General features: G+C 42.9%; 1 protein-coding gene across 6 annotated transcripts in view; it reads left to right on the forward strand.

Annotated features, from left to right (window-relative positions):
• WDFY3 (WD repeat and FYVE domain containing 3) overlaps positions 1–11,865 on the forward strand; it is a 278,837-nt gene extending 266,972 nt beyond the window's left edge. For all 6 annotated transcript variants that reach the window (XM_040417990.1, XM_040417994.1, XM_040417992.1 and 3 more), the window contains 10 exons: positions 167–314; positions 1,242–1,396; positions 1,480–1,638; positions 2,695–2,874; positions 3,740–3,922; positions 5,048–5,144; positions 5,241–5,573; positions 6,344–6,455; positions 10,161–10,358; positions 11,328–11,865. In XM_040417990.1, coding sequence (XP_040273924.1) covers positions 167–314; positions 1,242–1,396; positions 1,480–1,638; positions 2,695–2,874; positions 3,740–3,922; positions 5,048–5,144; positions 5,241–5,573; positions 6,344–6,455; positions 10,161–10,358; positions 11,328–11,448 — 1,686 coding nt within the window. In that variant the 3' untranslated portion in view covers positions 11,449–11,865. The remainder of the gene's footprint in view (positions 1–166; positions 315–1,241; positions 1,397–1,479; positions 1,639–2,694; positions 2,875–3,739; positions 3,923–5,047; positions 5,145–5,240; positions 5,574–6,343; positions 6,456–10,160; positions 10,359–11,327) is intronic.
• Positions 11,866–15,377: the final 3,512 nt, after the last annotated feature.

The following is a 15,377-nucleotide window of genomic DNA, read 5'->3' on the forward strand; positions in this document are numbered from 1 at the left end:
CGTAATCCTCCAGTTACGCCTTCACTTTTAAGTGTATGAATCCAGATGCTTCCATACTATATTCAACATCATGTAGCTAATTCAGCAAAAGTGGACTTCACTTTATTGAATTCAACATATTAAATATCTTAATATGAATGTTTCTTACCTTGCCTTCCTCATTCAGCTATTTAAAAAGCCTCATCCACCAAAACGTGTTAGGAGTCGCATGAATGGAGACATATCATCAGTATCTATGCCCTTGGGATCTGCATGTGACAAGATATTTTTTCATCATTTGGATAATTTGAGGCCATCCTTGGCTCCGGTCAAAGGTATTGACAGTAGAGAATACACACTAGTGACACCCTTACAGAAGAGCAAAGCCTATTACACAATTATGACATCTTCACAGTAAAGCACAAGCTGTAAATGCACACAGTATTGTGTGTCTTCACTATAGAGAGCACTCTATATACTTACACTATCAGACATTAGCTTAGCCTATAAATACACACAGACCTTTATCATCTCAGCAGAACACAGCCTATACATACACACGGCCTACCAATACAGTTTTGTGATGTCAATAAGGGTGGCTTCGCATCACGTTTTTCCTATCAGTTTAACGTATACAAAAAAACTTATACGTTATACGGATGCTTCAGACTGATGCCATACAGTGGCATCTGTTCACCATGGAGTTCCATTGTAAAAAAAAAAACGTATATGTGCTGCATTTTTGTATCCTTTTTTTTTGTAACATATACATCAAACAGAGGCATAAAACGTGATGTGAACACACCCTAAAAAATACTTTAACCACGAAATCAACACATTGTGTCATCATTGCAATAAACTCCAGCTCATAAATACACCCGTTCTATTTGTCATAATACGAAACGATATTATTTAGATATGTTTGTTGAATAGAAATGATGGAGGGCGCAGCGGGAGTCGCATGTGTGCTGGATTTTTTGCGATTCGGGGCTTGCAGTTGCGGCACACGTGCGATCCGTGCTGCGACCCCATTCATTTGTTTGAGATCACCACTACACTGTGATGGCCCTGCAATCCTGCACACAACACCTGTCACGTGACCAGTGGCTCCATGTAGCAGTACCATAATTCACACACATTCACCCACCCCAGTGTGAAGTGTCAGTAGAAAAAGGCCTATTGTTACACTCCTATACCTCTGCATGTGTTATATAGGCTTATTAATATCCATGCATTCATAAACCTCTGTCATTTTTTCTAAGAACTGAAAGAGCCTGTTGGTCAGATTGTCTGCACAGATAAGGGCATTCTGGCTGTAGAACAGAACAAAGTTCTCATTCCACCCACCTGGAACAAGACTTTTGCATGGGGCTATGCAGACCTCAGTTGCAGACTGGGAACATACGAGTCCGACAAGGTTTGTAATACTGACCTTCTCTGCTGATATTAAGGCGATGTTTGCTTGTTACATTGGTACAAAATATTTCTCTTGTTTTCCAGGCTGTTGTTGTCTATGAATGTCTATCTGAATGGGGGCAGATTCTTTGTGCCATTTGCCCAAACCCCAAAATGGTTATCACTGGGGGAACAAGTACAGTGATCTGTGTATGGGAGATGGGAACATCAAAAGAAAAAGCAAAATCCCTTACATTGAAACAGGTTTGTAAAAAAAACTTGCTGTGTAGTCTGAACATCCCCCTCTAACAGCAGTCTGGGTATGTAGCGTAGACCTTCCCTGGTTATGTAGTCTGAAGCACCACATATACCTGTATTCTGTTTGTCTGGTCTGGACTTTCCCCCCCTTTAACAGCAGTCTGAGTATATAGTCTGGACCCCTCTATAACAGAAATTTGGCTGTATAGTCTCCACATCTACATACAACAACAGTCTAGTTGGGTAGTCTGAGCGAACACCTATTACAGCATTCTGGTTTTGTGGTCTGGACCACCTCCTATAACAGCAGTCTGGTTATGTCATCTGGACGCCCCCATCCTTCCCCCACACACTCTAAAAGTTTTGTAGTCTAGACCACTTCCTATAAGAGTAGTTAGGCTGTAGAGTCTGGACTTCCTCCTATAACAGCATTCTGGTTTTGTAGTCTGGACCACCTCCTATTACAGCAGTCTGGTTGTGTAGTCTGGACCTCCCCCTATAATAGCAGTCTGGTTGTGTGGGCCGAACCTCCCCCTATAATAACAGTATGGCCTTGTAGTCTGGACCACCTCCTATTACAGCAGTCTGGTTGTGTAGTCTAGACCTCCCCCTATAACAGCAGTCTGACCATGTAGTTTGAAGTGATCCCATAACAGGAGTCCAACTGTGTAGTTATTTAGATTTAAAAAAAAAATGATAGCCTATTCTCATTAGATTGGTGGGGATCCTACTTTCAGCACACTCTCAAATCAGCTGTTTGAAGGATCTGCAGTGCTTAGCCAGCACCACAGCCTCACCATTGTTTACAACGATTCTTACACTGGTTGGCACTGCACATGCTGTACTCTTCATAGTGGCCGTGCTTCTCCCATTAACAGCCAATATGTGGAATGCCATAACCCCAACCATCTAACATTGATGGCCTATTCTAAGCACAGGACATCGATTCTAAAACCTGAATAACCCCTTTAAGTTCAGTTTTTTACATTGTAGCTTAGATTTATGTACATAGTAAGTAATATACAGTAACATGACTGTGATATTCCTATCTGTTCTGTACAGGCACTGATTGGACATACGGACACAGTAACATGCCTGACTGCTTCGTTGGCATATCACATAGTTGTCAGCGGATCACGTGACCGCACCTGCATCATCTGGGACCTGAACAAGCTTTCCTTTGTGACACAGTTACGCGGCCACAGAGCCCCAGTGTCGGCTCTCTGTATAAATGAGTTAACAGTGAGTGTCTATGTATTGGTGTAGATTGTAATACATAGAACAATGCAGGAAGTAGTTGCATATAAGGAATCGTGAGTTCTTCATTTTGTAATTTGTATTTAACACAGATGTGTCCTTCCTCACCTTTCCTTTTGGTTTGACATATCCCTGGGGTATTGATCAAGATGATCAGCTTTGGAAAAAACATGAGTCTGCCACTCTCAGGAGATACATAGGCGATATATGTCTATCTTTGGACACCCACTGGTTGTGATGTGAATTGCTGCCCTTGAGCATTTTGCTGGCATGTCGAAATATTGTATTGAGTTTGTATTGTGAAAATTTGCAGAAAGTGAAGGGTGGGCACTTCTGTGTATAAACCTGAAATTGATTAACTGGCATATTCTGGATGAAGCACCTTTTTAAGGGAATTTGTCGGCTCCAAAACACCCCCCAAACTAGTGTAAGTGGCACCGATTCTGGTTATATAATTTTTATCTTCATACTGACTTTGTGCTCTGACAAACCAGCAGTATAATGCATTCAGAAGACCCCCTCAAAGAGGAGTCCTTTCTGCGTTATACTGCTGGTTTGTAAGAGTACAGAGTCGGAATGCAGATGAATAGGAAGATGAAAATGATATAACCGTACTCAGTACCACGTACACTATACACCACTTACTCTAGAATTGGGGGGTGTTTTGGAGCCGACAGATTCCCTTTAACACCAGATGGTACATGACATAAATACAGTAACATAATACAGATGCTTATATCTGCAAACTGACTTGTATTCCTGGGTTCTGAGGGTAGGAAATAACAGCTGAAATACTCAAAAACTTCAATACTGCATTGTCCTTATGTAACCCTAAACTATTCTCTTACAGGGTGACATTGTGTCGTGTGCTGGTACTTACATTCATGTCTGGAGCATTAATGGTAACCCAATTGTCAGTGTAAATACATTTACCGGAAGAAGCCAACAGATCCTGTGCTGCTGCTTATCTGAAATGAATGAGTGGGACACGCAAAATGTTATTGTCACAGGACATTCAGACGGAGTAGTGCGTGTAAGTGAATACATCTACCTGCACTTTACATTAAAGAGGGTAGTCTCATCTAAGACATTGGTGGCACCAATGTCAGAAAAGTGCAGGTCCCACCACCTACAGAATGGGACCCCAAAGTGAGCCGAGAGCTGTTGTGCATGTGCATCTGCTCTCCATTAAGTTCTGTGGGACTGCTGAAAATAACGGAGCCGGGGCTCAGCTATCTCCGGGTGTTCCATGAAAGTCAATGGAGCGGTGGCCGCGCTTGTGTGATGCCCTCTTCATTCATTTAATTTTAAATATGGCGCTCGCTTGGCTATTTTCGGAACTCCCATATAAATGAATAGAGAGAAAGCCCCAATCTTCTCTCGGGGGGGGACGACGACTGTTCTGGACATAGGTGCGGGTCCTACATCTGGGACCCACTCCTATCTGACATTGGTGACATATCCTAGTGATATGCCACCAATGTCTCACATGAGACAACCCCTTTAACTTTACATTTAATTAGCGCTACTAGAATTTATGATAATTGTTCTGATTCATTTATGCATCTTCTGCTAAGTTGGGAGAAACTTGAGCACAACCTTCATCAACAACTGTTTTTATACAGATAGCAGTGTATTAGATTACCCCTCAGCACAGGACTGTCAATCACATTGCAGTAGTCCCAGCCCTCACATTATATAAATGACACCTACCACAGCAGCAACCAGTACGAAATATGAGACATTTTTTTCCCTTCACCTTTTTTTATAGTGTGACAAGACAGTATGTATGCCTTATGTGAGACATCCTGTAGTCCGCATTCAGTCTGTAGCTGGCCAATGGTCCTCAAACTGCTTCTGAAGTCTAAGGCGTTGAACCAAAATGCTGAAATGTTAAACTCTGTGAAAGCTATAAGAGCAGGACAAAAATGATGAGTCAAGGTTGTAGTTATGGGTTATCTCACAGCAACCACTAAAAGTTCTGGGGCCCTCGTTTTCATGACGTCTAGTAGTTGTCCACTAGTCCTGTAAGGAATTGTGGCATAACAGTGCCTGAGTGCAAATCTGTCAATCAGAGTAACGCAGCAGCGGTCAGTATGGCAAATTTAGATACTGTATGTTACATAGAAGAGGAGTAATAAGTTCCTAATTATTCTAGTTTTGGAGGATGGAGTTTTTGCAAGTTCCAGAGACGCCAGCACCAGAGCCAGCTGATACCATGGAACTGCCAGATGAATGCTCAGAGACACAAATAGGTATCTGGACCCTGCTCCTCACTTTTCTTAGTCCTTGTAACTTGCAACTATTACCAGATATGTGATGTTTTTTTTTTCTCCCCTAACAAAACACAGGGCATGAAGCCCAGGAAGATGACAGCAGCGACTCAGATGTGGAAGATCAGAGCTCAAGCCAGGACACCAGATTGAAGGATGTTCAGACTCAGCCTAGCAATGTCACTCCCAGGACAAGAGCATCGTCTGCCAGAGCCGGCTTGGCAGCATGGTCCGCAGACAGCAGCTCTGATGATTCCAGACGTTGGTCAGATCATCTCAGTTTGGATGAAAAAGATGGATTTGTCTTTGTTAATTATTCTGAAGGTCAATCAAAAGTGCAGTTCCCACAGGTCCAAAGTGGTGGTCAAACAACCCAAGCTGAAGGCCGACACTATAACAAACTGAAAACTGGTAAGGGGACCTAATCGTATTGGGCACTATGGTTTATGGGAAACCTGTTCCTCTAGTCTCCAGTGGGGAACAGTCCTGCCCTGCTAAAATAAAATGACCCCACAGCTGTCTAGTCTGTCTATACGGTAGAAAACACAAAAAATAGCTGCATAAATAACAAAAGAAGTATTTTATTTATCCAACATCTACAAATATTAGTGTATGAGATACCATTATCTACTTCATTTTTTGTCTGAAAAACCATGGACATTAGACATTTATATTTTTCGTCACTATATTGAAGCTAGTGAACGATATTAATATGTCATTATAATAATCATTTTCTTTATATCCTCTTGCTCATATTAAAGATATTAGTTTTAGACATTGTATGTAGATTTACACCCTGCAAACCATTACTATACATAGTTGTATGCATTTTTAGCCATATTTTTATTTTATTTTTTACTTTATGTATTTTTAGTAATAAAAATATTTCTATTTTTATATAAATGTGCATCTGATTATTCTATGCAACACCAGATAACGGAGTGCCCTCCAACATGTATATTCATTCATAAATTTCAGAGAATCTATACCATAGAATCATGACAAAGATGGAGGATACACATATTTAGTACAACAGACATGTCCGCTCGATGTACTGCATGTAGCGTAGGGGTTTGGAAATCCCAGCCACTAATATCATAATGTGATACATAATCTTAGGGTGGGAGCCCCCAGTATTGCTATGTATGGCTTTATTCTGATGCAGAACTGCTTTATTTCAGGATACCGGTGGGAGCGGCAGTTAGTATTTAGAAGCAAACTTACTATGCACACAGCATTTGATCGGAAAGACAACGCTCACCCTGCAGAGATCACATCACTGGGCATCTCCAAGTAAGTGATTGTAATACAGATGTTGTGCATATTCCAGTCAATGTTCCAGATGTATGAAACTGGTAGAGCTTTGATACAGATCCATTCCAGGAAGAAGGATTTATATTTGGCATCCACTGTCATCTAGTACACAACTGTAACCGAACACCACGCAGTGTTGAATGGTGACATGCTGACAGTACAAGGCGTCTTCATAAGATACTTGCCCTTGTTACACTGCCCTCATGTGGCTGTGGTGAATGAATGATCTCCCTTACTCTCATAGATCTCCATTAATACAAGGTTGGTCTCATTTGGAGTTGACCACAAAACTTTCATTGGCTTATGGGATTTCTCGCCCAGTTTCCTTGGGGGACACAGAAGACCTTGGGTATAGCTCATCTCCCTAGGAGGCGTGACACTAAGTGAAGACTGTTAAGCCCCTCCTCCCCAGCTATACCCTCAGCCTGGAGAGAGAGACTGCCAGTTTTTGCTTAGTGTCCAAGGAGGCAAGACACTCCCTGCTCTGCAGGGCTGGTTTCTCCTTGTTTAAATTTTAGATTTTTACTTTTTTCTTTTCTTTTTGTTCCGGCCACGCTTCAGAGGATGTTCCTTCTCTGCCCTCCCCTCTGGGAAGAGCATGGTTGTTCAGGTGGATGGTTCTGGTGTCTTGTCCACACTGACTGTACTAGCTGTGTACCTATCTAACGGGTCTACCGCGTTCTGTCCTCCCGCTGGGTGCAGATTGCGTTTTTTCCATTCTAGGCAATGTTTCTGCTATGGATTTACCTTCTCGGTAACTTGGGAGGACTACCATTTAGTCCGTCTTCCTGTGGTGGCTACATCGGCTTGGGCTTTAGCCTGTCTTGTCCTGGCATCGGGCGGTTGCTGGGCGGACCCTTCGGTTCCTGTCCGTCTGCTCCCCCACTCCGGGTGGATACGGGACAACATTGTTCGGGGCCGACGGGACCAGTTCTACTGACCGTTCTGCCCGTGTTACTGATCATTGGGTTTTCGCCCGCTTGCCCAGGCGACTCTAGTGAGCTCGCTAGTGTTCGCTTCTAGCCGAGTTTTCGTCCAGGATCTGTGGTAGGACTTAGGACTTTACCTGGGGTTCTGTGGGAAGCTGGGCGTTCCCCCACTCTGCCTTTCTCTCTCCATGGTTCTGTCTTTCTCCAGCCCGGCCCTGGGGCTGGGACTCCGTTGCTTGAGGTATCAAGTGTCGTTCCTGTCCTTCCTCTTTCAGCGTTCCCCGACCCTCTGGGCCTGTCAGGAACTTCTTCCATGGAGCGGCTCTTGGGTTCCTTTGTACTGCCCTCCGTTACCGTCCTGGGAACCACATACTGGGCTCTTGGCGCTCCAATTTTTCCTTGGAGTCGTTACAGAAGTCCTCTGTACTCCTTCTGTCCTGTACGGTTGGGTTTCTGTAGCCATCGTGTCTCTGACTGGTGCCTGAGTGGCGGCCCTTCTTGTTCCGAGCCTTCTGTCTTCCCCCAGGACAGGGCTGTTCTCCATTCCGTCTCTTCCTTCCTTCTGAAGGTGATGTTTGTCCTTCATTTCATTGAGGCAGTCGTCCTCCCCTTCCCACCCCCGGGAACGGACACTTCACCGATTTGGACGTTTGTTTGGGCCTTGCAGTTTTTTTACTTGGAGATCTCCGACTCTTGTCGACGTTCGGTCTCTTGTGTTCCCAGGAGGTCCGCGCAAGGGTTGAGGGCCTCCAGGGTGGCTTTCCTCCGCTTTCTCAGTGTGGCTCTTGCTGTGGTTGTCGCACCAAGGGCAGGGTTCTGCTTTTGGTGTCACCATTCATTTTGCCAGAGCTGTCGGTTTTTCCTGGGCCGGAGGCATTAGGCTTCGGCCATGCATTTGTAAGGTGGTCACTGGTCTTCCTTGCACACCTTACCGAGTTCTACAGGGTGCATACTCGGCCTTCGGCGTATGCTGCCTTGGGCCGCCTGGTCTGCAGGCGGCGGGTTTTTTGTTGCCTTCGGGTGCTTCGCCTTGGTGCTGTGGTCCCTCCCCCTTTGGACTGCTTTTGAACGTCCCAAGGTCTTCTGTGTCCCCCAAGGAAACTGGGCGAGAAAACGAGATTTTTGTATAACTTACCAGTAAAATCTCTTTCTCGCTCTTTCCTTGGGGGACACAGCACCCACCCATTCTTTGTTCTTCTCTGACTGTTTCCGAGTTTGTTTTACCCTTTGGGTAGTTGGCTTGTTGGTTCCACTTTTTGGACTTTGCCTTTTCTCACTACTTGGACACGCAACTGGCAGTCTCTCTCTCCAGGCTGAGGGTATAGCTGGGGAGGAGGGGCTTAACAGTCTTCACTTAGTGTCACGCCTCCTAGGGAGATGAGCTATACCCAAGGTCTTCTGTGTCCCCCAAGGAAAGAGCGAGAAAGAGATTTTACTGGTAAGTTATACAAAAATCTCGTTTTTAACATCTATTAGATTAACATTAAAGTTGATTAGTTTTATCTGCTGTACACGTAGTAATAATGTCATATAAGGGATCTACAGAGGGATATCGCACATTCAGTTATTTCTCAAAGGGGTTGCTCAATTTCTAAAAATGGTTTGCTGTAGCCCCTAATCTATGGTTGGTGTGACATACGTCTGGATGTCACTATAATTTACCCCCACCATGCAGCAGAATATCCCTGGGTCCCCATCATTGGGCTGTGTAAGCTATAACAATCCTTAGCCAATGCGTCTTCAGGTGATGTGATTCACCTATGTGAACGCTTTCTATGCTGTCCCTGGATAGATTCTGTTCTGCGCTTGAGCATGTTCATTTACTCTTCAGCATAGTCGCTGTTTGTATAACTCCCATTTACTGCTATGAGAGTCATAGATAACAGCAGATGCTTGGCCTTTTCCACAGTTCAGGTCACCACGGGCCAATGCTTATTGTGGCTTGTTCCCATCTCAGCCATGCAAGGTCGGGATGAGACAACCCCTTTAGACACGAGTGGACTGAGGCACTTCTTCTGTAGGTATGGAGCACACCCGTTATTCCTCCATTCAAGGATCTTTACAGTGAACTTCAATCTCCTGTCCAGGTAGTAGGCCCTCTGTTCACCTCTAGACTACTTCACATGCGCCTATCAGGGACAGAGGTCATACTATCTCGATTGACCAGACAGAAACTTTCACCAAATAATGCTACCTGCTTGAAAGAGGATGCTACATCATCCAAAAATGTAGGACAAACAGTTGTAATTGCACTTCAAAGAAGCCAGCGAGCAGATAATTTTGAAGCGGAAGCAGCTCTCGTACAAGCACGCTACCTCTTCAAATAGATGATTGGCGGGGGTGCCAGGAGTAGAACATCCGCCAATCTGATGTTGATGACCTATCCTGAGGATAGCTGAATATCCTCCAAAATGTCACAATGTAGTCTCACATGGCAGCCATTGAATGGCCATCTGCTCTAGAGAGGCTGTGTAGCAGGGCACTCCCCTCTGTGACACATATGTACACTAAAAGGACATGTGGGCATAAGCAAGTGCTCTACCATAACCCTTTATACAAAGGATACTAAATGAGGAGACAGTCTTTTTGATGATGAGTCCCTGGATTCATTTCTGGTTGCATTAGTTGCTAGAGATGATGATCCACTTTACGGGTTTGTGATATAGGACACACTGCTGCATTTCTTTGATCTTTCTCTTCTAGAACCTTCTTGGCTTAAACGTTTGACCATTTTACATTCTCCGTTGTTCTGCAGGGATCACAGCAGGATCCTGGTTGGAGACAGCAGAGGACGGGTATTCAGCTGGTCAGTAAGTGATCAGCCAGGGCGATCTGCTGCCGACCACTGGGTAAAGGATGAAGGGATGGACAGCTGCTCAGGATGTGCAGTGAGGTTTTCCCTGACTGAGAGGAGACATCATTGCAGAAACTGCGGGCAGCTCTTTTGCCAAAAGTAAGTATTTGTCCGGGAAGCTTTGTGTTTGGAAGCCTTTTTTTTCTTTCTTTTCCTATTTCCTGGCGTTGGCACATTCCATGTAATGTACACTTGCGTAATTGTGAGTGCACACCTAGTCGTCTGTTCAATCAGTAATACATTTGTGTAATAGGTTGAAAGACCTGCCCACATGATTTATATATTGTACCCCCTGTCGGGGCAAGTGGTAGTCTAAAACTTTCCACATAGACTCTGCTGCCACCTAATACAAGATTCCCTGTCTAGTGAATAGTACCATTGTTAACCAGTGTTATCTGATATATATTTTTTTTATTCATGAAAGAGGAATGTTAGGCTTCATCGTTCACATCACCGTTCAGCCTTTCCGTTCTCCTTCCCCGTTTAGGAGCAGGAGAACGGAATGGACGGAGAAGGCACATAACTGAGCTGAACAGAACCTAAGGACCCCACATAGACTATAATGGGGTCCGTTATGTTTCTGCTCAGAAGATGATTTTGGAGCGGAGACAAAAGTAGTGCATGCAGGGCTTTTGTTTCCGCTTCAAAATCATCTTCTGAGCGGAAACATAACGGACCCCATTATAGTCTATGGGGTCCTTAGGCCCCGTTTGGCTCAGTTATGTGCCTTCTCCGTTCTCCTGCTCCTAAACGGAGCAGGAGAACGGAAAGGCTAAACGGTGATGTGAACGAAGTCTTAAAGGGATTTGAATGGAGTTGTGGTGCACTTAGACAGCTACTTTAGAAGATGATGTCCCAGAGTTTGGACCTTCAGAAATCAGAATTTGATAGCATGTTTTAGATGCGAATACAGCTTTAATCCCTCGGAAAGAATAACATGATTTGATTATTTTACACCAGTCTTAGATAATAAGCTTGAACATTACATGCAAGTCCCAATAATCTGAATTCTGAGTGCATTCACTTTGGCTAAAATAAATGCCATTTCTGTATTTTTCTCATCTTCAGGTGCAGTCGATTCCAGTCAGAAATCAAGCGCCTGAAGATCTCTTCTCCAGTGAGAGTGTGCCAGAACTGTTACTATAATTTACAGCATGAGCGAGGCTCCGAGGAGTCTTCAAGAAACTAGAATGCTCTCCGCCATCATAAATTACATAAGACGCTCCACTTTGTGCTGTAACCAACATTCTCTCCAAATGGGTTGGAACGTCAAAAAAAACAAAAAACAGTTTACATGCAACTTTGTTTTGTGTTCTGAACACCGCAAGAAAAAAGGGATCACTAGGCTCACTAATGACTTCACCACGAATGAATCACGGATATGGTGAGCTTCTGTCTAATTTAGTTCTGCTGCTACGTCTGCCGGCTGAAGAAAGTGCCCAACCAACAGCTCTCCTACTACCTTGTGTTTGTTTTGTAGAGCAGTCCCTCAGCGCAGTAACCCAATAGATAGCTTTTCGGACAAATAAGTTGCTTACGAAGAAATGACTCAGTCGTGTACAGTTTATTGTAAATAAAATATTGGCCTTTTTATCGAAATCTCCACCTTAACCTGCCTGTTACATGGGACTTATCTTCATGAAGGAACTAAAGTAATAGATCATCAATACACTTTTGTTTTATACTATCATTTTCTTCTGCATCTTCCAACATGTATGTATTTTTGACTCATCCCTTTTACCTCCACTCTCGCAGCCCAACTCTGCTTCAAAGCATCACGGGGATTTACGGTATTTGCTTAGGTTTGATCCATAATTAATATGTGCTGCAGTCGCCAAGCAAACGGCACTCAAATTCATATTTAGTAGCTCTCAATCCATTAGTACATTTCAGTATATTAATTCTGTGCATGTTTAGGGGTTCTGGGGTTGTGCACTCTAGGATATTAAAGCTGCGCACATTTGACCTGTCTGTGGAATGTCTTGTGATGTGAAAGAGAGAAAGGATAGGATATACACCAGTGTTGTGTTACCTTCCTGCCAGCTCAGGCCACCTGCACGAGGACGAATAGGCTAAGGCCTGTGCTTGGTTTGTTTGTGGCCAGTAGTATGGAGAGGCAGTATAGTGGCCTCGTGTTCTAATGAAACTCACAAACCATAATCGATTGCAGTGGCACTGGTATAATGGAATGGGTAGATTTTGGGTTGCATGGCTGATTGTCCCATGCATAGCAAAAATGTTAGCGTTCATTTCTTAGTCAGTACAGTTGATCTGTGGCTTAGACGTGTGTTGCAGCACAGGGCATTTTAAATAAAGGCACATAACATTTTTAATGAAATTCTATGAATTTTATCTCCTACCATTAAAGGGAATTTTCAGATTGATGACTGCTGCTGAGACGTGTTCACTGTATGGCTTGCGGAGACCTGTGCTAAACTGCAAAAATGAATCCCCCCCTCCAATAAAGCAATCGATGTAAAGCTGCTTTGCATTTTAGTACATTTTTATCATTATTTATTATTGGAATATTTTTTTTACCTGAAGCCTCATTATCTAATCTATTAGTTGGTAAGCTTTAGACTTATGGATACAGGTCCCTTTAACGTTTTGACTGGTGAGATGTCTCATCAAGATAAGTGGTCACTGAGATGGTTCCTACCTAGATGGAGAATCTTACTGTGCTATATTGGGCCAACCATAGAATGGCAACGTCCTGAATCCGTCGGGAGAAAGAAGGGTTGGTCATATTGGATTTCAGCATGCCCTTTTGTTCTCGAGGTGTCTGACAGCAGCTTTCTCTCCATTTTGAACACACGCATGCTTAACAGAATCGGTGTTCAGCCAACAGCATCTAAGGGGTGCAGGTAGCTTTTTCTCAGTAGCGTTTGAGACATAATAGTTTATAAGTTCATCCCATAATAAATACAAAACTGAACAACCAAATTTTGTATCCCCCTTCCCCTTACACTCTTATTACGTAGAACAATAGGTGACCCTATAGATCCAATACAAATAGGATATCTCAGCAAGTAATCATGGCCTGATAAAAGTGCTTGCCTTTATTTCCAAAATCTTGCTATAGTTTATAAATGATGGTTGCAATACTCTCCTTTTACTCCCTGGGTCTGCAGTGTAGGACTTATGTTAGTTTTAGGCCTCATGCACATGGCCGTATCCATTTTTCGGCCCGTAAAATGTGAGTATCGACTGTATGCATCCCACACTTTCCGCTGGTCGCATTGTCAAAATGCCTATTCTTGTCTGCAAAACAGAGAAGAATAGGACTTCTGTAATTTGCAAAACTTCCACAGGGATGCGGACAGCACATTGATGACATCAGTGTGCTGTCCACATTTTTATAGAAACGAATAAGCCCACATGCAATCTGCAAATAATGCGGGACAGACCAGGGCCAAAAATACAGTTGTGTACATAAGACCTAATGATGATTATAACTGAAAACCACCTATATATTTACATGATCCTTAAGATCTTCAAAAATTACCAACATTGCTCGGTGGAGTAAATTTTCACTAAATACAACCAATAAAAGATTTGCCAAATTTGCACTAGACAGATATTTGTTTTATATGTTTTGCACTCCTCCCAGCCATTCTGTGTACTTTCCAATGATCGAGGGCTGGGGCTTAGTGTAGCCCATTGACCAGGGGTGGAGATTACCTATATTCCAATTTTGTATATACCTATTGGGGGATTATGCCTTTGAGCAGTGTTAATAAAAAGCTCTCAGTGGTACCTTTTTGTTATTCTACGGATGCATGGAGTACAGCAAACTCTGGGAGGGGAAGGAAGGGGGATCAACAGTTTTTTTCCCTAGAAAAACTTAAATACAGATATGTTGTCCTTGACCATATATAGTGAAAGGTCACCCCCAAAACATGAGACCAGTTTATCTTGGTGAGAAATGGTGAATTCCATAACTATTCACATACTTATACAAACAACCTTGTATCCTCCAGCATATTTGTAAGTTGTAATCTAATTGTATTGTAATGCTTTCTAATAGTACAGGCGTTGGAAGAGGCCTGCCTCAGTCTTGTAGAACACTATCAATAAATTATTTCGCACCTTTATGTAATATAGCAGTAGCAGCCAATTATTTTTATTTTTGTTCTGTATTATTTCAAAATTCATTTGGATTCATAAGGGGATAAAAACTGTGTATAAAAACATTATTTATGCAGTGAAAAGAAGCAAAAAATTTTTAGGAAGTATTTTTCATTTCAGCAAGTTTTGTTACTTGTTGCATGAGTAATTAACACAGCTGACTTTTTGTGTCAGTGCAATGTATATTTTATTTTGTCCTATTATTAATTTGTACGGCCTTACAGACAGCCATGTATTTATATGGCAGCAGATGATTAATAGCTGTCGATGACTAGAGAGAGGAATTTTGTACTGTAATACAGAATTCAGTACCTGTTTTTTTTGGTGGTTAAATGTTCCCCGCCTGGAGAAACTAATGTGCAGTCTGTAATATCTGAATGTTTATTGTATATCTGTCTCAAAGTCAAGAAAGTAGAGTAACACGATTACAATACATGACTAAATGCAATAGGTCAGGTACTTAAGTTAATTTTTTTCATTATGAATAAATACCTGCTATTTACCACCAATACAATGGCTGTCTCTGTGTCTTTCTTCCACACTGTGAATTGATGTGTGTAAGCCCAGTTACACACAAATGTATACTGGAGATCCCAATTTATGAACAATTGATTTTTTTCAGAAATAATGTACCATCTTTTCCGGCCTATAAGACGCACCTAGGTTTTAGAGGAGGACAATGAGAAAAAAAAAAATTCTTTAGACCTCAGGTCAGACCCCCAATGTTAATCAGACCTCAACTAACAGTCCCAATCAGACTCCCAATGTTAATAAGATCCCAACAAGACCTCAGATCAGTCCCCAATGTGAATTACCAGCAATCAGACCTCAAATAAGAGCCCAATGCCTCTCATCAGCCCCCAGCAGTCTTATAGTCGCCCCCGTTGCCTCTCATATTAGCCCCCAGCAGCCACCATTGCCTTTCATGTTAGCCCCCAGCAGCAATCCTCATTGCTTCAGATCGGCCACCAGCAGCCCCTATAGCCTCAT

The sequence above is a fragment of the Bufo bufo genome, chromosome 2 (assembly GCF_905171765.1).
Source record: "Bufo bufo chromosome 2, aBufBuf1.1, whole genome shotgun sequence".
NCBI classification, from domain to species: Eukaryota; Metazoa; Chordata; class Amphibia; order Anura; family Bufonidae; genus Bufo; species Bufo bufo.